This window comes from Ascaphus truei, chromosome 8 (genome assembly GCF_040206685.1).
Source record: "Ascaphus truei isolate aAscTru1 chromosome 8, aAscTru1.hap1, whole genome shotgun sequence".
Taxonomy (NCBI): Eukaryota; Metazoa; Chordata; class Amphibia; order Anura; family Ascaphidae; genus Ascaphus; species Ascaphus truei.
Genome location: NC_134490.1, coordinates 31,733,208 through 31,760,752, shown reverse-complemented (window position 1 = coordinate 31,760,752; position 27,545 = coordinate 31,733,208). Strand labels below are relative to the sequence as shown.

General features: G+C 46.2%; 1 protein-coding gene across 13 annotated transcripts in view; it reads left to right on the top strand.

Annotated features, from left to right (window-relative positions):
* The window catches only part of EPS15L1 (epidermal growth factor receptor pathway substrate 15 like 1), a 79,918-nt gene that overhangs the window by 34,172 nt on the left and 18,201 nt on the right, over positions 1-27,545 (top strand). For 6 of the 13 annotated variants that reach the window (XM_075611189.1, XM_075611188.1, XM_075611183.1 and 3 more), the window contains 2 exons: positions 8-140; positions 22,341-22,373. In XM_075611189.1, the coding sequence (XP_075467304.1) occupies positions 8-140; positions 22,341-22,373 (166 nt within the window). Of the gene's footprint in view, positions 1-7; positions 141-240; positions 315-14,593; positions 16,092-22,340; positions 22,374-27,545 lie in introns of those variants that run through there. The other 7 variants (XM_075611192.1, XM_075611187.1, XM_075611194.1 and 4 more) reach the window with 3 other exon arrangements.

Sequence of the window (27,545 nt, the reverse complement as noted above, 5' to 3'; positions counted from 1 at the left end):
TTTTCAGCACCACACCCCCGACCCCTTTGCTGCCTCTTTCTCGGGCACAGGATTTTCAGACGACCCCTTCAAAGGAAAGCACGACACTCCAGCGCTGCCACCCAAAAGGAGTGTCCCTCCCCGGCCAAAACCGCCAAGTGGTACGTACCTAAAGAGATGCTAGTCTAACCATTGTGATGCTTATTAAAGGCCCATCATTCTAAAAGTTCTCCCACAACCATTATGTATCATACATTATAGCGTGAGCGTTGCTCATTAGAAGTACGTGTTGCTTCTTAAAAGGCAGTCTCGTTCATTTGGAGCAAGTCTCGCTGATTAGAGGTAAGTTTTGCTCGGTAAAAAGCAGTCTCGCTTATTTGAAGTAAGTCTGGCTCATTAGGAGCCAATAATTGGTAGTTGGTCCAGCTGATTAGAAGCGAATCTCACTCATTAAACGTTTTGAGCTCATAAGACCGTATGAATATGTTTCCCTCATTTGTAGCATACATCGCTGATTGCCAGATTGTCTCACTTATCGTAAAGCAGCCTTGCACTAATAGTGAGACTCATTTGATAGTCTCACTCTGGAGTGTGTGTCATTCGTTTGTAGTGAACCTTACTCATCACTGGCCCTGCTCCATGTTTGGAGTCTGACTCGGCTGAATTTTTAGAACAACATTGAATTATGAGTTGTTTGGTCAGATCCTCAGTCATCTGGGTCCTTTCACCTGTAAAACTCTGAAGCTCCCCCTCCCTCTCATCCCTGCTTTCACAACTGTACCTCTTCACTGCTTTGAAAAGCGCCTCACAGAGGAAACCGCTTCACTTTCAGAACCGTCTCTGATCTCTGAACTAGTGTCAACGGCTGCCGGATAAAGCCGTTCGGGGACGGTTACGGGGACGGTTACGGTTATCAATGGAATCTAGAGCCACAATGATAGTTTCCTTAGTGTTTTGTGTTTTTGCTGCAAGCTGCAGAGTTAAAAACAGTTCTGAGACACGAGACCGGTTTCAAGGAACAGTAGGGTCAGGGCTGTAACCATAAGAGATGAAATCCTACAACCTACGTCTTTATTCATATACTGGGAAAAGTCTTTAGATGGACGTCAGTGTGCAGCAGTGCTTTACATGGCAGTATGTTGTTTTAGTGTTCAAATCTATAGCCAAGCCTCAGAGTTTGTGAATTTGTGTGATGCTTTTTTTTAAAGGACTATCCTTCCTAAAACCAAATGTCCTGATGACCGTGACATATATTTTAGGGGTCTGTCCCTCTTAGGACCAAAGTGAACTAATGGCAGTAACAGGTTTAAGGAGTTACCCATGGGTGATGTGTGTTGTTGTTTTTTTTTTGTTTGTTTGTTTTTAATAAAATCAGATTTCTATGCATTTTAAATTATTTTTAAAGTTTGTTTATTAATATGGTGACCTGAGACTAGGGAGGGGTTTGATTTCCTCCTTTTGTCTGTTAGTGTGTTCAACAAGAGTTTGCACAGGCAAAACCCCCTCTTCCCCTCATCCTTAAGGCTCTCTAATCAAGACAGGGTGTGATAAGGAGGGAGAAAGCACTTGATACACACTCCCCCATACAGAGTCTCCATAGAAATATATAATTTGTAACACCTTCTTTGCTTTTAGCGCACTTTTTTTATTTTTTTTTATTTTTAGTTTTAAGGAAGCCAATTGACGTTTACAATAGGCTGTCTTTTGCCGGCTACATGAGATTGTGCCTTCAGGGGCAGATCTAACTCATTAAATATGTTATCACGGTGGTCATCTTTAGACACCTGTTTTCTAAGAACTTGAAGACCGCAATCCGTCACCTTCCTAGGTGTCAGGGGATCCCTGATCAGCTCTACGGGACCATAGGGACTTCTTGGTCTGCTCCAGATCCATGTAGCGCTGAAGTGATGAACCTGAGACTTAATCAGCGTTATCAAAGACCTTAAAGAAATAACACAAACTTGGATATGTGCAAAATGTGTTAACAATAAAGGGTCATGCAACAGGGAGCAGAACTGGAATATACTCCTACCTGCAATCACTGTGGAATGAAGGCCGTAAATAAATCTGTATTTTGCAGGAACACTGAGCAGGTTTATAGGCTTATTGAAGAAAAAGAAAAAAAGCTTGATGCAAAACGCAAGCGGATACCGCTGTGTTGGTGTCTTTGCAATGCATTGTAAACACCCTCGGGAAGCGAACAGGTTAATCTCGCTCTTTATGAATACTCATATATTTAACTGACATTATCGTATATAGATTGCTGTTTTATTTTTTTACTCCTGACTGATCTGCAGGTAATCTGTGGTTTCCTTTGAAAAGTTGGGAGATGAGTGTACCGAGAGTTCAGTTTCATAGTATCACGAAGAAGCAGCACCGCACCAGAGGAAAGGCAGTTAGCAACAAACGACTCGTTTGCTAGAATTTTTACAAATTCTGTTAAAGCCCCAGTATCACTTAAAAAAACAAACCTCACTATCTTTAAAACGACATGTAGATCATTAACGTGACATTTCGTTGTAAAATCCTCCATTTTTTTTTCTCCATACAGTTCTTTAGAAATAATGAGATATTATAGGACCGTTGAAATACCTGCTGAATTTTCTAAGACAAACCGTATAATTAGGAATTTTTCTGTGTATTTTTTTTAACGCTTTTCCTGTGTTTTCTTTAAAAAAAATAAAAAGGGCAAACCCCCAACAGCCAAATTGTTTTGCTGACAAGATTATAAAGATTGAAACTTTAAATATTGGATCAACAGGGGTTGGATGCAGGTCATGTTAGGTAAAAACAATTATAATAAAATAATAAGCAGCATTGACTAATGCTTTAGTTTAACCAACTGTTCTTAAGTCAATCTTGACTTCTTTGGAACTAAGCAAATGTTTATTTTCGACAGGGACTCTGAAGGTTTTGTATTTGTCACTTAGGGGTTTCCCCTAACATTATCCCACCCTGTGCCTGTCACCTAACTAAGGGGTGAGCAAACTGGGAGGCACGAGATTTTCGGGGGGGTGGGAGGGGGGTGTGGCAGTTATAGAGGTCCCGCACTCTCCCCCAAGGCATTTAAATTAAATGCCGGGGGACCGCGTGAGGCATCTATAACACACTTACGTTCCAGCGACACTTCGTTATGGTAACCCAGCGTCATTTGATGACGGGGGGGGGGGGGGCGAGGCACCGAGGGGAGCAGACAGGGGGAAAGTTTGCGCACCCCTGAACTAACCAGTGAAGATAAAGGGAGGGGGAATAAGTGGGACTCTGCAAACTGTTGTTCGGCAGCCAGAGAAAATCAAGCCCCTCTCCAAGTGTCTGCTTACCAGGTTTAGAAAGGACTTGCAAGAACTTATTAGGTGTCAGATTTTGTTTAAAAAAAAAAAAAAACACGGCGTATAAATTTAAACCTGAAACATGTCACTTTCAATTTGGCCTTGGGAGGGACTGCACCTTTTATATCAGCAAGCCTTTCAAACACTCATTCAGCGACCTGGTTGACAAAACATAACCCTTTTCTTTGTCTTGTGTATTGACAAAAAAAAAATACAGAGCAATTGATTCAAGGCTTTGGCATCCAATTGCTGGTTTACATTACGGAACAGCTGTAAAAAAATTAATAGAGACGGTCTCCATGTGTAATGCTAATATTTAAAAGATCTACATCAGGGGTGGCCAACTCCAGTCCTCAAGGGCCACCAACAGGTCAGGTTTTCAGGATATTCCTGTTTCAGCACAGGTGGCTCAGTCTCCCAAAAATACATAAGAACCAACTGCACCCCCTGGGACGACATATCGTCTCAGGCAATAATTGCCTCATGGAAGGTAGCAATGTGTACATTGACAAAGTCCTGCTGAGTTTTGTTACCAGTCTACCATCTTACGTTTAGGACACAAAAGATACTTTGGATACTCAGTGTCATTACTTTTACCCCAGAGACATTTTTTGCGATTCTTGACGTAGTCACTGTACACCAGCATCAGACATTAATAATGGGCTCACGGCATGTGCACATTTTCTATCAACTAGACTGCAGATTTGGGAAGCACAATAGTTTTTTCCTCGACCTCCTACATTAGGTGTTGACACATAATTATTTCATCTTTGACGACCAGTACTACCACAAGACCATGGGTACGGCATGCACACCTACCTATGCCAACTTGTACTTTGGCTGGTGGGAGGACATTCACGTGTTCATTGCCTAGTTTTCTATGGACACTGACCACATCGAGCAGTGGATCAGGTACATCGATGACATTCTGATATTGTGGAATTACCCCACATCACTGTTCTCAGAGTTTCACATGTCTGAATAACAGCCAGCTCAATTTAAAACTGACAATGACAGTTTGGACTCCAACTACAGTGATACATGTTTTTAATCAATTTATTAAATGCTATGTTTTATTTTGTGTGGTTTGCAACAAACTGATTTCTTTTGGTGTATACACTTCTTTGTATCCTCCCTTTTTGTTTTGATGTTCACTTAACTATTTACAGTCTTGCACCCACCTTGCGTCACTAGGATTATCCATTCACCTGCTGGTCTATTTAGGTGCAGCCCTCCAGTGCAATTTCTCTTGTGTGTTTTTTTTTTTTTTTTTATGTGGGATGTCTCTGAACCCTCTATTCTGCACCCACCATGTCAGGTTTTCTCACTAATGGTATCGATGTCTCATGCAAGCCGGATGAGGCTAAAATCGTGTTCTCTAAAGCACTTATTACTATCTCTTAAAGAAATCCGACTATTCTAGATCACCTCCGGCATATCTCTTGATTACTCAGATCAGACTCGGATATGGTGGGAGGTGACGAGTCTACAGAATTATATAGAACATGAGATGATCCCTCGTGGATTTAGGCAAAGGCCATGCTAGGCGTGCGCGACGGAGCGTGTGGCAATGCGCGTGCCTGCAGCAGAGGTGATTTGTGGCCTAGTGGGAGATGCGATGGGGAGGCATGAAGTCACTGAGCTGGTTCGCTCTCAATGCCGGAACCATTCGAGTGACCCGGCCGTCATGCGACAAAATCAAATTTTATCGCGTGAAATATCTATGGCTGCCATGGTAGCTAGTGATAGGTTATAATATACACCAAATATCTGGGTTGAATTGAACACGACTTAGATATAATTAATATAGTTTATTCCTTAAAGAAGGAGAACACGCAAGATGATACAAATAACAGACAAGAAATAGCACTTAGGGGTTGGACAATGAAGCAATCAGGTACAGGATTGGCAATTCATTCAGCAATACAGGTTCAAATGAAGACATCATGAAAAGACACTGGGTATAGGGCTTACACTCGTTTATATGGAGTTTCAGCCCCATACCCTAACCTTGGGCGCCTGAAAGTCTACCAGACTTGTATCTAGTCAGGAAACCCGTTTGTCTGTAGGTGTGGATTATGGCACTTACAGACCACTCAGGCTCTGCGTTTCTCCACCCTATTGTACACAGAGTGGTCAAGTCTTTGATCAGGGGGGCTGTTGTAGACAAAGAGTCGCCCTCCTGAACATTAACATAAAGCAGAGCCAGTAACTTTCCCGGGCTTTTATACCAGCCTTGCAAAACAGTATATTCTTTAATATCTACACATATTAAAATAATCCGTTCTGTGGGTCTGAGCAGGCTGAAATTGGCCAGGTCCTCATGCCAGAGGACCCTTGCCATAGTGGCCAAATATCAGCCTTCCACGACCCCCAGAACCGGAGATACAAAAACCGAGTTAAAATCCCCTATTGACTTTAATGCAGGATTCTCCGCTATAAGCTAAAAGAAATCACTGCAGTTCACTCTCCCATTGAAATCAATGGGCTCCGCCGCTATAGGCTTTCAATGGAGCAACTACGCCATTGAAGTCAATGGGGAAACCACAATTTTCACATTTGCCTATACTCCGTCTGGTTGATCGGAGAGGGCTAGAAATGGCCATGCAGTCATGGCGGAGCAGTGACTACATGCTACCAAAATCCCAGCCCTCTGGTACTCACAGAACCGGGGATATGGGTTTTACCTTTACACACTTTCGGACTTAGCCGTTTCAAAGCGACGCAGCTTTCCTCCATTAGAATCAATATGGCCGGCGCCTCCATAGGAAATGCATGGGCCGGCACGCCATAGGATTCAATGGGACCTCCATTATCATTAGTCAATGGCGAGACCCTCGTGGCGAGCGCGACCCTTTACGGGGGTCCTTAATTCTCGGACCCGGTGGTGGTTGAGTGTGGGGGTTCCTAGGGTCTAGGGGCAAAAATATTATATTTTATTCCTAGGTGCCCTAGAACAGAAGTTCCCACGCCAATTGGCCGTGAACTTGACCGATGCCCTAGTTGCCACGCCAATGGCGCAATCAAAGCTCTTTTGTGACAATGTTTCTGCTCTTGCGGTTTTGCGGTCTGGCTGGCTGCCAGCTCATCTCCGGAGGTCGGCTTCCAGGAATCCCCATTGAAATGGATGGCTCCATTGACTTTCAATGGTGAACCGCCGCTCCTCCTCTCGAGCCCCACCTGCAGGTCTTCTACGGAAACGAGCCCAAATCGCCGGAATCTCCATAGGATTGTATTGAGCCCCAATGGCGACCTATGGAGAAACTGCAAAATGGAGCCTGCAAAGGCGGGAAAAGGGACAAAGGGCCATAAACACAGAATTAACATTAACCCTTTCCCTCCCGCATAGATCCCAGTGTATGTGTTGGTGCAAACACTGGAATGGGAACAATACATATTCACAGGGGGATACACAGTTGGTGCTGAAGCAGGGGCATAACTACAGTACTGGACATCATTCCAGTTAACCCCCTCTCCTCCCAGGTGAGTGTAGGGGGAGGCCAAATGGGGTGTAACCCCTTTAATACCGTGCCAAACCCCCTCTCCCATGACACCTCCCCTGCTCAATGGGTGCCTTGTGCCCCAGCTGCCCACCCTGGCACTGGGACCCCACGGGCATCCTTGAAGCACTTGATAAGTCCTGAGGGGTTTGCCTGGCAAAATTGTCCTGGCCACATTGGATTGTGAAGTCCAGATCCTGCTGAGCAGGGCTCCAACGTGGCCGCCGGGCATTCTCCTTTGACACCCTCTACCCCCCACCCAGTGCCTGGTGAACCAAGACCACTGTGAAGGGGCACCTCTGCAGACCAGGCTGCATGTTGCCCAGAGACTGGCACGTCTCTGTACCAGCGAGAGACTAGCTAACAAGCACAGACCGTCGCTTCTCCGTCAAACCAGTCTGGGAAAGAGCTATGTCACTATCGGATAGGGACCCTACCTGCCCTGGCCCTGTACCCACCTGTAGCTGCTCCGCTATACCTGTGCCTCTCCTTCCTGGCTCTAAGGCAGTCCCCACCCCGAGTGGCATCACTTCTGGAGTCCAGAAATCACCTGGGATGCTGACTACTACCCTCTCCTTTGCCTCCTGGGACAAGGCAATCCCCCAGTAACCTGTACTGGGGTTCCTGGTACCCAGATGCTTTGCTCCTGCCCTCTCAAACCTGAAGGCCAGGAGATAAGCACCTGCTACCACCACTGCTGCTAGGGCTAGCATCACTCCTCTACCCTCCACTATGCTGCCCTTACCCTCTGTAGCTAACCTTGGCTGCCCTGGGGACAGAACCCTCTGCTGTACCCCCTAGCTCTGGCTACTGGCTGCCTACCTCCCCACAGCCCTACCTCTGGGAACCCTGGGGAATCTGTCATGGGGGTTGCTCCTGGTAAGTCCAAACAAGGGACCTCCTGCCTTCCTAGCCCATCCCAAGCTTCTACCAGCTGCCTGACACCCCACTGACCTATCTCCCCCTGCTCCACAGTGCCTCCCTACCTAGCCTCTCCTAGGCTCAGCACCTCAGCCACTGCTGATGACTCCTGCTGCCTACCTCCCTGCAGCCCACCTTCACTCTGCTCCCCCCTAGGCAATCCTAACCTAGACACAGGGACTACCTGAGTACACCTACCTCCCTGAACTTGTCTCCCCCTTACCAGGGATGAGCTCTGGGGCATCTCTTCAGATGCATCCGTCTTGGCTGGCAGGCATCCCTGAGGTGGCACAAGCTTTCCACTGCCCTTGATACCTCCAGCCCATAGCCAGGCTGCAACAGGGGGTTGCTGATCTGAGAGACCCCCTGAGGCTCCGCCAGGGTAATGGGGAGCTCTAGCTGCCATACCTGCTGCTTTTCCTCCCCGGCTACCACTAGCCTATCTCCTCTTACTGAGACATTGTGCTGACTACCTACTTGCAGTCTTCCCTCACTCCACTTCTCCCTAGCTAATCCTAACCTGGATACTAAAGACACCTGAGTGAGGCCATCTCCCTGACACTGCCTCCCCATTACCGGAGAGGAGCCCAGGGGCACTGGTGCAGAAGCACCTGCCTTGGCTCCTGGCTGGCAGGTAATCTGGGGGTGGTCTAACTTTGCCACTGCCCCTGATACCTCCAGCGCATAGCCAGGTGACAACAGTGGGGCTCTAAATCGAGAGACCCCCTGATGCTCTGCCAGGGTAATGGGGAAATCTAGCTGGCTCACTTGCTGCCTTTCCTCCCCGGTTCCCACTGGCCCACCCAACCCTTTCCCAGGCAATCCTACCCTAGAGCTGGGTGCTAACGGGGCGAGCCCTTCTCCCTGAAGCTGTGCCCCCATTACCGGAGACGAGCTCAGGGTTGCGGGTGCGGATGCACCCGTCTTGGCTCCTGGCTGCTAGGTAACCCTGGGGTGGTCTAACTTTGCCACAACCCCTGATATCTCCAGCCCATAGCAAGGCTGCAACAGTGGGGCTCTTAACTGAGAGCCCCCTTGATGCTCCACCAGGGTAATGGGAAAGCCTAGCTGCCCTACACGCTGCCCTTTCTTCCCCTCCACTGGTAGCCCTATCTCCTGCCACCCACTGGTCACTCCTACAGGGGAATAACAGGGTACAGTTATAGGACAAAATAAGTCAGGGTCAGTCTGCGACTTGGTCTGGCTTACCTCGCTGGTCCCCGCAGAGACCGACAGCTTTCGTAGGTCCCGATTGCAGGGGGACTTGAGTGGCCGCCGCCGGCGAGCTCCGGGCAACTGCTGCAACAGCACCTGGGTTTGGCACAGGTAAATCGGTGCAGGATATGGGTCCCAGGTCCTCAAGGAGAAACTCGGCTCCTTTCAAACCCGAAAAAATAACCCCCTCCCACACACCCTGTCCCTCCCCTCACTCAGAAAAGGCTCCGGCACTTTGCCGGAATCTCTGCTCTTCCGCAGCCGCGGGCGAGCTCCGGGTGACTGCCGCAACAGCACCCGGCTTCGGTACAGGGTCGTCAGCGTAGACCGTGGGGCTCCGGTCATCGCTGAGGATCGTCGACTCCTCCAAACAATGCAAAACACCCACCTCTAGCACACCCCGACCCTCCCCCCAAATCAAATCGGCTCCGGCAGCTTGCCGGAATCGCGGCTTCTCCGCCGCCTGCATCCCGCGTCCTGGGAGCACTTCCACTGGCCGGACCATATCAGGTCGGGCCAGGGGGACAACAGCACCTTGCTATAGCAAGCCGACCGCTTGCCGAACACCGCTTCTGATGGCCGGAAAAGATCTGCTCCGGCCGCCGCTCCGCTGTTCTTCGCCGGGATCAGATGGATGGTCTCCACCGCTGTTGCTGATGCTGCCCGGCCAGGTTCTCCAGGAGACGTCCCGCGAAGGGTTGTCGCCCCGGCTGGGCGGGAGCCTTCGGAGGATGCCGTTAAACGGGTTACCTTCTCCGCAGCTTGTGAACGTTGGCCCTGAGGGGCTCCTTCGCCCGACCATGCACGGTCCGGGCATCGGGCTTTGATGTGGCCCGCTTTGTTGCAGTGATAAAAACGCTGCTTCTGCCAGAACTCCTCCACCGCCGGTGGATTACCTCCCGCAAGAGGCTGCTGAATCCAAGGCGGAGTTGTTAGAGCGCCGGGCTCGTTCCGGAGCTTCTCCGCCGCCGATGGACTTCCTCCCGCAAGAGGCTGCTTAGTCCAGAGCGGAGTAGCTCGAGCGCCGGGCTCATGCCAGAGCTTCTCCGCCGCCGGTAAACTACCTCCCGCAAGAGGCTGCTTAGTCCAGAGCGGAGTTGCTCGAGCGCCGTGCTCAGGGAGGGGGTAAGTGGGTTGGGACATGGCCAGCTTCTGGAGTTCGTTCCGCTCTGCCTGGGACCACGTCTCTCCCCACACAGACATCAGTGCTAGCTCTTCCAGGGAAAATGGACTGGCCGCCGCAATGGCCGATACCTCTCCTGCTGCAAGACTCCCGTAGTCTCCAAGATCACACGCTCCCTCCGCAAGTCTCTGCCGTCCCAGAGCTGGGTCCATTCCCTACTCTCCGGACAGTTTGGTGGTTACAGCGGCTGCAGCTTTGGATCTTAGCTCAGCCTGTCGGGTTTCGTGTTCTCCGATCGCCTCCTCCATCTGCTCCATATCTCTGTCCTCCGTGGGCAGCCCGTACTCGCGTACTTGTCCCGTATCTGAGCCCGTGTCCGGATTGTAGATGCACCGGCACCCTCGCTCATGGTTCAAGGCTTTCAGGGGTTAGGTATGAACAGTGAGGGGGTGTTATATCTCGCGTTATATGTTGTACACCCGTGTGTTCAATATCATTAGCCTTAGGAACTCGCAATTCACCCGAGTTCCAACTGTATTACAGAATCCCGCAGTAAACTGTAATACAGGTTCAATTCAATCCCGCTGCTGCCACCAGTAAATATAGCCTGTCACGGTAGCTAGTGATAGGTCATAATATACACCAAATATCTGGGTTGAATTGAACACGACTTGGATATAATAAATATAGTTTATTCCTTAAAGAAGGAGAACACGCAAGATTATACAAATAACAGACAAGAAATAGCACTTACTTAGGGGTTGGACAATGAAGCAATCAGGTACAGGATTGGCAATTCATTCAGCAATACAGGTTCAAATGAAGACATCACGAAAAGACACTGGGTATAGGGCTTACACTCGTTTATATGGAGTTTCAGCCCCATACCCTAACCTCAGGAAACCCGTTTGTCTGTAGGTGTGGATTATGGCACTTACAGACCACTCAGGCTCTGCGTTTCTCCACCCTATTGTACACAATCAGAGTGGTCAAGTCTTTGATCAGGGGGGCTGTTGTAGACAAAGAGTCGCCCTCCTGAACATTAACATAAAGCAGAGCCAGTAACTTTCCCGGGCTTTTATACCAGCCTTGCAAAACAGTATATTCTTTAATATCTACACATATTAAAATAATCCGTTCTGTGGGTCTGAGCAGGCTGAAATTGGCCAGGTCCTCATGCCAGAGGACCCTTGCCATAGTGGCCAAATATCAGCCTTCCACGACCCCCAGAACCGGAGATACAAAAAACAAGTTAAAATCCCCTATTAACTTTAATGCAGGATTCTCCGCTATAAGCTTAAAGAAATCACTGCAGTTCACTTTCCCATTGAAATCAATGGGCTCCGCTGCTATAGGCTTTCAATGGAGCAACTCCGCCATTGAAGTCAATGGGGAAATCACAATTTTGACATTTGCCCATACTCCGTCTGGTTGATCGGAGAGGGCTGGAAATGGCCATGCAGTTATGCCGGAGCAGTGACTACATGCTACCAAAATCCTAGCCCTCTGGTACACTCAGAATCGGGGATATGGGTTTTACCTTTACACACTTTCGGACTTGGCCGTTTCAAAGCCACGCGGCTTTCCTCCATTAGAATCAATATGGCCGGCGCCTCCATAGGAAATGCATGGGCCGGCGCCGCCATAGGATTCATTGGGACCTCCGCTATCATTAGTCAATGGCGCGACCCTCGTGGTGAGCGCGACCCTTTACGGGGGTCCTTAATTCTCGGACCCGGTGGTGGTTGAGTGTGGGGGTTCCTAGGGTCTAGGGGCAAAAATAATTTTATTCCTAGGTGCCCTAGAACAGAAGTTTCCACGCCAATTGGCCGTGAACTTGTCCGAGGCCCTAGTTCCCACGCCAATGGCGCGATCAAAGCTCTTTTGTGACAATGTTTCTGCTCTTGCGGTCTGGCTGGCTGCCAGCTCGTCTCCGGAGGTCAGCTTCCAGGAATCCCCATTGAAATGGATGGCTCCATTGACTTTCAATGGAGAACCGCCGCTCCTCCTCTCGGGCGCCACCTGCATGTCTTCTACGGAAACGGGCCCAAATCGCCGGAATCTCCATAGGATTGTATTGAGCCCCAATGGCGACCTATGGAGCCTGCAAAGGCGGGAAAAGGGACAACGGGCCATAAACACAGAATTAACATGAACCCTTTCCCTCCCGCATAGATCCCAGTGTATGTATTGGTGCAGACACTGGAATGGGAGCAATACATATTCACAGGGGGATACACAGTTGGTGCTGAAGCAGGGGCATAACTACAGTACTGGACATCATTCCAGTTAACCCCTCGCCTCACAGGTGAGTGCAGTGGGTTGCCAAATGGTGTGTAACCCCTTTAATACCGGGCCAAACCCCCTCTCCCATGACAATGGCCATTTTCCTTGAGGCAATGCCTTTTGTTCGAGCCGCGTGGTCGTGCTAACCATGGACGCGGCCTAAGACATAACCCTTCACACCATATTACATCAACTGATTTTATCAAACGATGGGAGCTAGCTCTCTAATTGCGCCAAAGAGTTAATGTCCTTACTGATTGAGCACGAAAAAATAAGATTGGAATGGATCCGTGCTGAACTTGATTTAACCCTTAAGGACATCTCTAAATTCAGGATTTTAAGAATTATGAAAGATGACTAGAGATTAATATTGATAAATTCAAAACAGAATTAAAGGATAGAAAACATAGTAAAGTCACCAGACAGCCGTGGTTATGGACAGAGCACAATCTATAGGTACCCCTCTGGACAAAATAAGCGGAGTAATATGACTGACTTTTCTTCTTAAGATGCTGAAATCGGAGAGTGAGTTAACAGTCTAACAAAACACGTGACTTCCTTAGGAATAAAGGCCATCAGTCGTCTCTGTCACGGGAGACCAGGTTATTTATACCTTTTTACCAGGATCATTCATTGAGCAAAACAAGGCAATGAAATAAATTGTAGTTTATTTGGCATAAATTCGCTTATACACAATGATACACAAAATACAGACAAAAAGACACATTGCGATTGGGGTAGAAAACTAAACTTTACTAGGTGCAGGGAACTCTATGGTAGAGTTTTACCCTGACCGGTACTTAGCCCGGAATCTCCTAAACCCAAATCGGTATAAAATTCCAGACGCCACCGCTACGTTCTCTTCTGAAAACTTGGTCCCTCCTAACCGTGAGTTAGTCCAAATCTCCTGGAACTCAAATCGGCATAAAATACCAGCCGTGTCCGCTACCATAATTTCTGAGAACTTGGGCGCAAAATTCGGGACTTAGAACTCTGGTAGGTAGGCTTTTCAGGCCCAAAATCGTAGCCCGGTTGCACTGCTATTCAAACAGAAGCAACTTTGAAAAGCCCGTCCGCACTCTTAGTATCGGGGAGAGCTAATCTGATTTGGCCTGATCAATTCTTATAGTATTTTCAGTTTCATTCACAAAACTGAAAAGCCAATCAACGCGTGGGAACTATCCCAAGCAGCCAATCGGAGCCAAGACGGCTAGAAAAGCTGGGTCAGCAGAAAATCCAAAATAGCCAAGAGACATGCGAAAGCCTGCCACCTCTCTCCCTAGATTTCTCAATGCCACCCGCTGGGCAGGCTCCACCAGGTCTGACAGAACAAGTGGCATCCCAGAGGACTGCCATTGATCTCTGGACCTGGTACTCACTCCACCTTCTGACCAAATGCTATTCACACCTCCTGGGCATCCTCTGGTTGCTTTGAACTTCGATGTCCAGCAGACTTACCGGCGCCTATGGGTTAGCTCGCACAGCCTATTTGGACATTGGTTCCGAATGTAAAAAGCACCTTACATTAGAGTATTTTAATACACTTCTGAGTCTCTGGGTACAGGGGACAGAAAAGGAAAAATATCGTAGTTTTATTTCTATCTGCTTTATTCCCCACACACTTTCCCTTGGACTCAGTTTGGACTCTGAGTCCCCCCCTCAACCTTGTATACGGTTGGGGCACCCAATAACCTTATACTGGTTGTGGGTCACTTTGGCACTAGCTGTGGTACCCCCCTTAACCCAGGGATTCCCTCAGCTACAGGAATGTTTTATCCCTGTGCCTCATTCTCCTTTCTGGGCTGTGCTGAAGCAGGGTGCCCTAGTGGTGAGTCACGCTTGCATTTTCAAGGGGAGGTATTGCCGGGACAATGTGCCTACATATATCTGAGAATCAGACATGATCCCCGGGGTACATTTATGGGGGAACAGACAACTCCGGACCCCAACCTCCTAAGCACATTCTGTCAACGGTTCCTCCGCAAAAAAAACCTTGAAACTCATACCCTATTAATCCCTGCTTGATTACATGCCCGGAAAGGGAAAAACACACAAAATGCTTTTAATACAGTATAACACAGTGATACAATGTTACTTGGTCCAAGAGCTGACTTTCTGGGACCCTTATACACGGATCAGGGGTAACCAAAACGGGCTTGACCTTGATTAGAGAGCCTGGTTACCCCCTCCCACCACAGTCTCTTCCAAGTAATGGCATTTTTTTTTTGTTTTTTCTTTAGACGTAACACAACCAAATGTCGAACCTACAGAGGGAAAAAGAACCCTGCGAGAAAGAAAAGGGCAACCATACTGGAAGAGACAACAGTATTAGACACTAAAACCGACTCATTACAGATCTTCAATCTGCCTCAAACCATTTTCAGCCTTAATCGGCTGAATCTGTTGAAAAAGGGACTTCCATTCTCTCCCACATCAGATTTCAATTTGTTTTAATGGGTCAAAGATCTGAATATGTTTGACAGGAGATTACTTCATCTGTATCATGCTAAACGTGCCAATGAGGATGCAGATACATGAGTCCATCTGATAGACGTAACCTTAGGGCACTTCTTGCTTGAGCAAAATGAGGATACTGATACTCGCATCATGTGCCCTTTCACTGACCCGAAGAACCAGTCACTTTACTCCGCCTTCCACCCTGTGTCCTTCTGTTGAACTTCTATCTCCTGTGTCACAAGAGATTTAGAAGCTCAACTTTCCCGTTCCAAATCCACTAACAATCTGAATGCTAGAGAGAGATGATCTTAAAGCTTTAATGTCGATCACGGAGTTCACCATTAAACCGCCAGATAAAGGCGGTAATATCGTCATTTTAGACAGACGCTTATGTCTGAAAAGAAAAGATTATTAGGTGACAAATGGTGCTATAGCATTCTTTCACCGTAGTCCCACATTACAGTTCAAAAAAAATAATATAATCACTATTTTACAAAGAGGACTAGACGAGGAGTCGTTGTAGATTTGGGAAACATGAATTCATACTCCTACCTCAAAATGAGATCCTCATCTGGTCCTCTTTGTAAAATAGTGATGCATTTTTTGTTTGAACTGTGATGTGTGAGTACTGTCAAGGCTGTAATAGTATAGTCGCCTAATAATCTCTTTATTTTCAGGGACCTAAGTCTGTGTCTAAAATGACAATATTACCACCTTTATCTGACTGTTGAATGGTGAGCTCCATGCTTGACATTAAAGCTTTAAGACCCTCTCTTTAGCATTCAGATTTAGTGGATTTGAAATGGAAAGGTTGAGCTTCTAGATCTCTTGTGACACAGGAGCTTTTTGCTCACTTTGTAGCAAGCCATTTACATTGATATGGTGCTACATGTTTATATACTGCTACTATTGTAGCTATTTTCTGGCTTGTTGACTACCAGGGTCCACCTGCTGTTGGCCACTACCATTTATTACAGCTTTTTAAGCGTGCTCAGTTACTCACATTAGAGAGACTTTTTACATGAATTTCATTATTTAAACGTACTCTGATGGTACGCGTATAGCTGTACCAATCTGGGCAGGGCGCATATACACCCCTATTTAGGTGATTCTCTTTTGGCTCTTTATTGATTTTGAGCCCTTAGTGATCTGTGTCTACTCACTTTCTCTACCCCCCCACCTCCCCCATTCCACGATTATCAATATTTTTTCATTACAGTTTAGACTCCAACTACAGTGATACATGTTTTAATAAATCTATTAAATGCTCTGTTTTATTTTGGGTGGTGTGCAACAAACTGATTTTCTTTTGGAGTACAGTATATACATCTCTCTGTATCATCCATTTTGTTTTGATGTTCACTTAACTATCCACAGTCTTGCACCCACTTTACGTCACTAGGATTATCCATTCATCTGCTGGTCTATTTAGGTGCAGCACTCCAGTTGATCATCAATTTCTCTTGTTTTTCCAATAGTTTTTATGTGGGGATGTCTGTGAGCCCTCTCTATTCTTGATCCTGTTCTGCATCCACCATGTCAGGCTTTCTCACTAATGGTATCGATGTCTTGTGCTAGGCGGATGGGGCTAAAAACGCTTTCTCTAAAGCACTTGCTATCTCTGAAAGTAATCCGGATTTTCTAGATTACTTCCGGAATATCTCTAGATTAGATTACTCAGATCACAGAGTCAAATATGGTGGGAGGTGACGAGTCTACAGAAATTATATCGAACATGAGTTGATCCCTCGTGGACTTAGACCTAGACGTAACCCTTCACACCATATTACATCAACTGATTTAATCAAACGACGATGGGAGCTAGCTCTCTTATCTATCAATCAGTCATCTCTTCCAAGTAACACAAGCAACGTTCACTTAGTTATTCACAAACTTGCACCCTCCTTACGTCACTAGGATTATCCATTCACCTACTGGTCTATTTAGATGCAGCACTCCAGTTGGTCATCAATTTCTCTCTCTCTTTTTTTTTTTCCCCCAATTACGCGGGTGTGACATAAAAAAAATAAAAAAAGAGCCCATTCAGTGAATAAAGCAGAGCACAGCAAGCAAAAATTGGGGCTACTATTCAAAAACTACATTAAAAAACCACTTTAATCAGATGACAACATGGAATATGCAGGTAAGTCACTCTAACATGTTTTGTGCGTTCGGCGCTTTATCACTTAGTTTTTGAATTGTAGCCCCAATTTTTGCTTGCTGTACTCTGCTTTTTTCACTGAATTGGATCTTCTGCTTGACGCTGTTAACGTGAGGCATGCACTGGAACTGGACTGCATGAGACTGTGAGTAAATCTTTATTATCCCACATCAGTCATCAGCCCTTGGGAAGAAGACTGTACATTCATATGTTATGCTCTAGGGTTGGTTGTCCATACAGGAAGAGAACAAGCCAGTAGTGTTCATATACAGGTATTGGCTTTATTATCTACCGCAGGACTTGATAAATATACCCCCTCATTTTGAGATTACTTTCATTTATGGAATACCTACAGATACTCACTGATGCATTTATTGTCCATCTTCAAGCAAGTTTAAAAATATCAAGCAGTTGCATACATTGCTATTTTTCTATTCATGGATCTGAAACACTGATATCTAGAACTTTGTTTTTTTAAAGTTGGTGACAAAAAAGGGGAAAAAAAGTCGTGTTATCTTGTGCCCCCTAGCACCATCACACTTTAACCTCTGCTTAGGACCTTATATCTGCAGTCTCTGAGCGGGTATACACATACCTCCTGACTAACTGGATAACTGGCCTGGTTTAACTTTTATCTCTTGTATACCAAAGGTTGCTAAGAGTAGCACTAAGGGAATCCAAAACCAGGACTGGATCATCACCTTTCGGGGACCAACAAATGGTTAGAAGGGATGCGTCCAGCCTTATTAATAGTAATTTCTTTTCATGCTACATGAAATTGGTCAGAGTTCAGCGCTGCCTCGTTTCTAGGTAAAAGTTGTTGATTACCAAAAGAAAGGAACAGATTTTTTTTTTCATGAGCTCCGGAAGCCAGCGTGTGGGTGTCAGTGATTACTGTGAACAGCTCGTGGTCTGTAATGCTTTGGTTAGGCAGATGGGTGTTTGCTGAGCCCCACCCGTGACCACTTCCCATTTTATTACTCTTTTTTTTTTTTTTCCCTCACTATTAGTCAATTGGTGCCGCGCAAAAAACGGCTCTGTGCTGTTAACATGGGAGATTTGTTTTAACATCCCCCATCTTGACGAGCACATAACCTTTTATCTTGCTCCGTGCCACGCACAGAGCTGGTAAACTTTTAACCTTGGCAGTGTGAAGGCACGATGCTGCTCTGTAGCCATCAATGCTTTGAACGGCAGCAAGTCACTCTATCTCCTTGGTACAAGAGTTCGGGTGAGCCAGAGCTTCTCGATTCCGGTCCTCAAGACTCCCCCCAACCCCCCAAAAAGGTCAGGTTTTAATTATATCCCTGCTTTAGCACAGGTGGCTCAGTCACTGTTTGAGCCACCTGTGCTCATGCAGGGATATCCTGAAAACTGAACCTGTTGGGTAGGGGGGGAGGGAGGGGTTCTTGAGGATTGGCGTTGAGAAACCCTGGTGTAAGCTGTTCAAGGCACACATGCTGTGCCTGTATTGAATTGTAAACTGTTCGGATTAGAGACAGGATACAACTACTTGGAAATCCTGTAAATAAATATAACCATCTAAGTGGTTGTGTTTCCACTGATCAGATACACATACGTATATTTTCAGATGGTGGTGTACCCAGTAAGGAAGTGGTATTATCCACTGAGTATATACTGTACAGTATTAGGCAGTGGTGTGTGTATAGAGCATTACTTTAGTATCTTCAATATTAGGTCGTAATATATACATTGAGTATACTGTCTCTACATTCTTCCTACACACCACTTAGATTGCAAGCTCTTTGGGGCAGGAACTCTTTTCCTAATGTTATGTTTGTCTCGAGTGCTTATTCCCATTGTTAGATTGTCACGTGTATTACTGCTGTTAAGCGAAATGTACATCAATGACGCTATATAAATAGATATACATACATAAATTAATACGTGGTATACAAACACACAGAGCTAGACTGGTCATTACTGCACTCAATACCTTTTATAGAAAAAAAACTAGATAAAACTATTAATCTACAGCTAAAGTAACAGGAAAATTCAGGTGGCAATCCAAGGAGTAGATGCTCCCCTTCTTAAAACTAATCGGCCACTGAAAAAGAGCACTCGCAATACACCTTACTTAAGCTTAGAGAGAGGATATCTCCATATGAGGTGAAAGCAGGGTGTTAGTAAGAGGATTAAGCCCTAATAGTCCCTCTGTAATTCTTATTTGTTAGGAACAATACTTTGGCTACCCAGTAGAGAGTATAGATGCTCCGGTGCCCGTAATGCCGCCAAACCTGTGTTCTCCCCTTCTCGCTTCCCTTTCCGATGGTAGCACTTAATGCAAGCTCTCACAAACACAAGTAAAGACAGAAGTGGTACGGGGGTAGCAAATGGCGAGCACTTTGACAGGACACTGTGGCAGGTAGTGGTGTGCGCATTGACAGTACATTGTAGCAGTGTGCTGACTGTGCGCTATAATGGGCGGCAGAGCGCCTGCGTCTCCTGTACATGCTGTGCACCGTGATGGGAGGCAGAATGCGCTGGCTGTGCACCTTGACAGGCGGCGGCACTCCCTGGCTGTGCACAGTGGCGGCGGTACGCCCTGACCACACCAGTTAGCGTCAAGAGCTGGCAGTGCACCGTGGTGGGGGGCGACGGGCAGTGGCTGTGCATAGTGGCAGTCAGGCAGCGGGGCTCGGGCGTCTTCAGCACACTAAGCTGTGTACCGTGGCAAGCGACGGCACTCGCTGTCTCTGAACTGCTGTGGGCAGCAGCTCTCCTTGGCTTTCATCGCTGCGGGTCGTGCTCACTGGCTTTGCACCGCGGAAGCTGTGCACCACGGTAGTGTCAGGTGGCAGGCAACGCATGTAGAATGCACACTAGACTGTGCAGCGTAGCAAGCGGCGGCTGTGCACCGCGGCAGGTGGTAGCTCTGCACAGCAGCAGTGACAAATGGCAGGGTGCGTGGTGACCAAGTTGTGTATGCTGACTGTACACCAAAGGCAGTGGCCAGGCGGCGTTGTGCACACGTCGTGACTGCACACTAGGTAGTGTGAAGCGGCGCACACAGTCCATGTATACACTGTAAGGCGATGGCATGTGTACTGACTCTGTATCGTGTAAGGTGGTGTGTGCATTGCAAATCTACTGGATTGCGAATGTGTGAGAGCTGTTTGTTCCTTTTTATGAACTTGACTGGCTACCAAGCCACAGGACACCGATAACCTGATAAGGCTGATCTTGAAATTCTTATTTACGTTCATGGAGGTCAATGTTTACCTCTGGAGCAATACAGGGGCATTTTTAGAGTGATTGGAGGGATATATACACTGGGAGATGCAGAAAATGGAAAATAAAAAGGAGAAATACAGAGGACAAAGTGTGGGAGAGTGACAGATGTTTACATGCGTCAATAACAATTAATATTCCCTTATAGTTTTAAATGAGATCTTTTCGGGGGGGGGAGGGGGCTTTTTGCTTTGAGCACTGAATAAAGTATGGGGTTTCCCAAAGGTTATTGCTTAAGAGGGATGGGGGGTGGGGGACTTCTTGTTACTTCTTGAGTAAAGCAGAATAGACCAGCCCTGTGTGTCTATAGCATGTAGTTCCTCTCTGGTGCCTGCAGTGTGACAATACCATCAGAGATGGCACCCGTGGTTAACACCTCTCTTCGAGTGAAGGGCCTCAGTTCTGTTCTCACGTTTTTTTTGTTTTTTTTACTTGAGCATATCTGATTGTACCACTTCGTTAGGGCGATCAACCAAGTGTTTTCTCAGGGCAAAAGCAGATAATTTCCCATGCAGATATAAATAAGAATACTTCAGTAAAGTATAAGTAAAGATGATTCGTTTTTAGAAGCCTTGATGTAACAGCGGCAGAAGTGTTGGCGACTTAAGTAATTCAAATGCTAGCCACAATTCAAAAACAAAATATAGAAACAGAGCTCCCATGAAAAGCTTTTATTTTACTCTTTCACCCCGATCCCACAATTCCACCAGTTTTAGGTGAAACCATTTCATTTTATTTTTTGCTTGAACTGTTAAAATTGGCTTCAAGAAAAATCATCGTGGGTGCTCTTTAAATTGTAAAATGTATAAAAACCCTTTTACCATTTAACCCATTATCAGTGACATTTCGGAAGTGCTAACTAGCTCATAATGAAAGATACTATGCATCCAATATTATGTGTTGTGCTTGTAAAACAGCAGGGCTAGAAAACCTGAATGTGATTGAAACTACATTTAAAAAATAATAAATATCTACACTTTTTTACCAATTCTAATCAAGAATTTGCAGCTGTACCAGGGAGACACTGGGTGGCCGCTATATAGTCTCCCAGAATCCCCTGCTTCACCTGCTATCTACCATTTTTCTATCCTTTTACCGTAGGAATTTTCAGAGGGACTTTGAAAGGTCTTAGGATGTTTAGAACTTGCTCACCCCTCGTGCCAAGGCACTGGCAGTGTCAACATTAGGATATGCAAGAGATATCTCAATTACGGCTTCAGAGTGGCTTCAAACTCTGCTCAGCGTGTGGTTTCACCGAATCACTTGGTTAGATGCTGAAACTAATGTGGTTAAAGAAACACGCTTCTTTTTTTTTTTTTTTCTAGCAGATTTAAACATTGAAAAACAAGTGTCCTATCTTAGTATTACAGTGCTGGGAATTCAGATGTTATTTTGCAAAAGGTTGCAAAATGTGTGACCGAAAGCTGTGGTGGTAGCCGTTCAACCAGCGGAGGGCAACCAACGGCCAAAGTGGCATCAACCAATTTCTGTGGCTTAACCCAGCTGCTTAAAGGTGCAGTCCCATATAGACGGCCCCCAAAAAAACAACCTTTTGTAGCGATTAATCAGATTATCTTTCAACTAATCGAACTGTGATAAAAACAAAAATGGTGGTTGCTTTTGTTTCTCTAGAAATTAATTACAAATCTCATTTCTAAAGGGCTCCAGAAGAGTTTGTCCTTGACATTTTGTTTACAGGGAGCCGGTAAGAGGAGGGGGAGAGAAGGGAGCTTTGTCTGTGCAAACTCTTGCCTAACAGAGAAAAGGGAGCAGCCAGAAGAAATCGACCCGCTCCCTAGTTTTTAGCTCACCTTGTTTGCAAACTGACAATATAAGCATTACTAAATTCCTTGCAAAGGGTTTAATGGTAAGCGGCTGCTTTGGAGAGTTTTTAACAATCGTTATCTAATATGATAGAGGGGATCCACAAAGTTTTCTATCTAATATGCAAACTGTAAACCTCTTTTTCTACCCATGTTCTTTTGCTAACGGAATTAGTCAAGTGGAGCAAAATGCTTTTCTGTCGCAATGAATTTTACAGGAATGTTTAAAAATAGGCTTTTTTGGGTTTTATCATGATTAAATAGTGATGTTTGTTTTAACCTTTTTGCTACCAGCGTGGCCAGGAACGCAATACAGACCAGCAAAGGGTAAGGATGATAGAATTCTTTTTTCTAAGAACATGCATAATATTATTTGACGCTTGAGGGATTGTGTCAGTGTCCCTGCTGAGAATCTAATGCAGAGAATAGCAGCAGATTTCAGAGACAAAAAAAAAGTCCAAAGGAAAATTTAATAGAGAAGGGAACACCTAATTTTAATCAACAATAAAACCAACTCAACATACAATATGTGCCTTAACTAACTCCTCTCAAATTGCCTCTGTTGCATATAATGCTCCCTATACCTACTCGTATTGTCCCATGTTACCCCTTCCTAGAAGTCTTATTTTTCCATGTAACCACTCCTTATGCCTGCTGTTGGTCCATATACAGTAACCGCTCACTATAGCTCCTCCTATTGCCCTATATAATCTCTATCTATAACTCCTTTTGTTCCATACAACCTGTTCCTATAACTCCTCCTATTTCTTCATATAATTGCTCCCTTTAAGTCATCCTATTGCCCCATATAACTGTTCATTATAACTCATCCTTTTGCTCCATATAACTTCATATACAGCTCAACCGCCTTATAACGCTGTGCTTTGGGTCCAAAGAATCTCATTGTGTTTATAAGCGGATCGCGTTAGAAATAATGTACAATTGTATGCATCGTACAATAAAGTATTTAAGATACCAATAATCGTGTTGTAAAGTATTCATAAGTACAAAAATTGGGAGCCACACTTGCATCGCGTTATAAGCGGATTCGCGTTGTAACGGATCCCGTTATAGCGGGGTTGAGCTGTACTTTAAGGAGCCATTTACACTGGGATGTAAAAACGAATAAAATTGAATTGGCACTGAACATTTAATGTTAAATATAATTATCCTAATCAGATTTGTCAGATTCAACACTAATATCCTTGCAAAAAAGCTTTGCTCCAAGAGGAAGAGGCGAGGAAAAATTCCTTTCCAAGGGCAGGAAGCTGTGGCAGGAAGCTACTGTATAAGAAGCCCCTAATGTATATAGAATATAAAGAAGCACTGAGGTTTTTTTTTTTTTCCCCTTGTGGTTTTGGTCAAATGTTTTTAGACCTGAATTAAACCTAGACCGTACTAAACAATACCTTTTCTGTCTGAAAAAAACAAAACGATAGAAATATGATAGTGCTGAGTATATTTACTACCTAATGTCTCAGCTAGTGGATTCAAAATTGTGGAGTGGATATTCATTAAACCGAGTGCACCAATCGGCACTATCACACAATCCCATTGACTTGCCTCTTTGAGCATTCCACTACTAGCTTAACCCTTTTACCTGCTAGAGCAGGGGTGGGCAACGCCAGTCCTCAAGGGCCACAAGCAGGTCAGAATTTCAGGATATCCCTACTTCAACACAGGTGTCTGTCGTTGGCTGTGCTGAAGCAGGGATATCCTGAAAATCTGACCACCTGGTGGCCTTTGAGGACTGGAGTTGTCCACCCTTGCTCTCAGCATTAGGCCTCGGACATGGTCAAAAAGACAGTGCTGAGGCGCGCTGAGCCGCGCTGAGGGGAAACATTATCCCTATCAGCGCGGCTTTAGACGGCGCTTCCGCAGGCGTGCGGAGGCGTGTGGAAATGCAGGAGACAGACAAGTTTAAATTTTGCCGTTCATGCAAGCGCAGGGCCGGTCACGTGACTGTCAGAAGCCAATGGCAGTCCGTGACGTCGGCGCAGTGACGTGGCGTGCTAGCCCCGCCTCCCGATCCGCCTCCCGAAATAGAAAAAAACAAGCGCAAACGCATATGGTGAAGTAAGTCAAAAGTGATTATAATATATAAAAGGTATGATATCTGCGTACATCAATGTGATCAAAAGTAGGCATATCGTGCACTTAGGTTAACAAGTTACCCGGCACCACCAAAAGCACAGGAACCGTTGAATTTCAGCAACCGCCGTGTCACCAAGCTAAGTGGTATAGGGCTGATCCTCCGCCGTCTTAGGCCGTCACGGGTTGTCTTTAAGGGACATCAGGGATCCCTGATGAAGTAACTTCTGCTATGAAACGCGTTGGATAATTGATTGAATGGCTCCTTTTGTCTTATATCGCTGGTTTATCACCTCTGAGTGAAGTTTAAAGAGACTTTCTCCCGGACTATTTTTCTTGTGACGTCATTGACTTTTGCGGCAGAGATTGCATTACGGCAATTCGCGGCGTAGCCGCAAAACTGCACGGAGTTCCGGAGAGACGAGCCTGACTGCGGCTCCAGCGTGCATGGTACCGAGACGACTTCGTGGAATCTATACAGCCAGAAGGAGGGTCCCTTAAAGACAACCCGTGACGGCCTAAGACGGCGGAGGATCAGCCCTATTCCACTTACCTTGGTGACACGGCGGTTGCTGAAATTCAACGGTTCCTGTGCTTCTGGTGGTGCCGGGTAACTTGTTAACCTAAGTGCACGATATGCCTACTTTTGATCACATTGATGTACGCAGATATCATACCTTTTATATATTATCACTTTTGACTTACTTCACCATATGCGTTTGCGCTTGTTTTTTTCTATTTCAGTTCCTGGGGTGTTTGTTCACTCCTTTGTTCACAGCTGCAGACCATAAACCTTGTAAGGTTGTGTTATATTTATACCACTGAGGTGTATGGGGCATACTCCCTTTCACAATAGAGGTTTTTTTTGCGCACTTTAAATTTGTTTTTCCCGCCTCCCACCCGGCACACAAGCGCGCTCGCTGACTCTCATGCAGGTACAAGAAAAATCTGCTTGAGCAGGAGAGCATGAGCGTCAGCGCTGCCCAGCGCTGCTCCCTGCACCATGTCCCAGGCCTTAAAAGTCAATGTGCTTTGCGAAATTGTCAACATTTCTTACTTTCTTCAATTTGTCTTACATTTTGCACTAATTTATCTTACTGCCGAGACTAGAACTAGAGTGCACACACCATTTGGTTTGTGCAGCTGAGCGGGAGTGTTAATAATACAGGTACACCCACAGACAGTGAAAAATTAAAACTGTCTAGAGGTATAGGCAAATAGGGAGATTTGGGAAGGTGCAGTATTGGCTGGCAAGAAAGGAATGTAGTATGGCTTGGGGCCAAAGAGAAAAGACTAGGACATCAGACTACTTAAATAATCAGCAGTGGTACTTGAGCCCCAAAAGAATTCAAACTGAAATAGAGGAACGGGTTGTCTACAAAAATAACTGCATGGTGCAGTTAAAAATAAAAAATAAAGTGGCTTAAAAAGATTAGTTATCCAAACCCCAGAATAAGCAGGCGTGTTAGCGTGAGTGAGAAGGACCAACCTGTCTCTGAATGTCCTCCCACAGTAGAAACACCAGTTGATCGTCTGTCAAGAAATTATGAGCCAGAATCTTGAGAGGATGATACTGGGGAAGAAGTTTTTTTGTTTTTGTTTGTTTTCTTAATTTCGACAGGCCTCAACGTCTTGGTGTGCAAGCGCACCAACAAAACTACGTGAGGGAAGGGTCAGAGACATTATTCCTTGGCAAAACATGCAGGGATGGGTGGTGAACTGCCTCTAGCTCTTTTCAAGACTGAGGAGGGGAGGGATTTAGGCAGAGATGGAGGAGGTAGATGATCAGGAGCGTGGTACTGGTAGGGTGGGGGCTGTACAAATTGCACAAATGGTAGTTTGATGATCGTGGAACGGTCTAGGACACTTGGTCGAGGTTGTTCTGCGACGATCAAATGACCGTCAACGCTTTGCCGCCGGGACCTGCCGGCCGCTTCGCCACTAAGGTAGTGCCTTACCCCCAGGCGAGCGCAAACTTTTTCTTCCCTGTCTTCCCTGCCTCGATGCTCGCGCCCCCCCCCCCTCCCAACCTTAGACCTACGTCAAATGACGCTGCGGGGTCATGTGACGTCGCGTAACCGCGGCGCCATTTGTTGCGTGACGTCATGTCACATGACCCTCCCGTGTCATTTGACGCCGCGTTGCCATGGCGATGTGTCACAGAGCGCCTGAGCCTCGGTAAGTATAGCGTTGCAGAGGTCTCACGAGATACCCCGGCATTTAATTTAAATGCCTTGGGGAAGAGGGCGAGGCCTCTGCAACCGCCCGCACCCCCCCTGGGGGGCGCACTCCCCAGTTTGCGCACCGCTGCCTTACCTGAACCCCCCTAACCTAAGTCCGTACCCTAAAACCCCTTAAATTAACCCACTACCCTGACTGCTAAAACTCTTACATTAACCCCCTAGATGTAACATGAATTAGAGCAGTATTTCCCAAGAACCCCTAACAGGTCAGGTTTTAAGAATATCCCTGGCTCGATCAGTGGCGGCTCAATGATTTTGACTGACCTACCTGTGCTGAAGTAGGGATATCCTTAAAACCTGACCTGTTGGGGGTTCTTGAGGACTAGTTGGTAACCACTGAAGTAGATGAATAGTCAAAAGTGTGGCAATCACAGTTTAATGTAAAAAAGAAAGCAAAATCATGCACTTTTCATACATTTCGCAATCCTGAATTTTGTGGCCCACATCCACCACTATAGAGGCAGTGGATCTGGGAGTCATTTCGGATGACATATGTAGACATTTACAAACACGCACATACAGCCCCTGTAAGCCCAGAACCCAAACCCACCAAACCATACAGATGGAGCATGATTTAGCTCCACCCTGCCCTGCACTTGGAGCAGGTGAACTGCAGCCCAAGTGTGGCCGGATCACAGCTAAGTGCAGTGCAGGGGGGAATTTCCCATCAGGATTAATACAGCGAGGGTCCCTGCTTCTGAATGGAACTTCCACTCCTGCTGCATTAATCCTACTGGGCCTCCACCAGTCTGGAAAAACTGCGCAGAGAGAATCTGCATCTCCCTGCACAGCTCTTGGGCCATAGACACTGCAGCCGTGCGGAGGCACGCGGAGACCCGCTTTCCCTGGCCTTAGCACGTGTGCCGTCCGGGGGGCGTGTCTATGGGCAGGCCAGTGCGGTCTGCCCATCTATGGACGCAACCTTACAGGTGATCGCACTGGTTTTGTGTATTACATAGGATTAAAGTAGGGGGTCCCCGGAGCTGAAGTGCATAAATTTCAGGTCTGGGGACCCCCTGCTTCCCGAGTTACAGGCCTCCATATCTGGGGCCGTTATCGTCTGCAAGTTTAAATGTCCCGTGTCATAACTATTTGTAACCATGTATTATTTGTCTTAACTCTGTGCCCAGGACATACTTGAAAACGAGAGGTAACTCTCAATGTA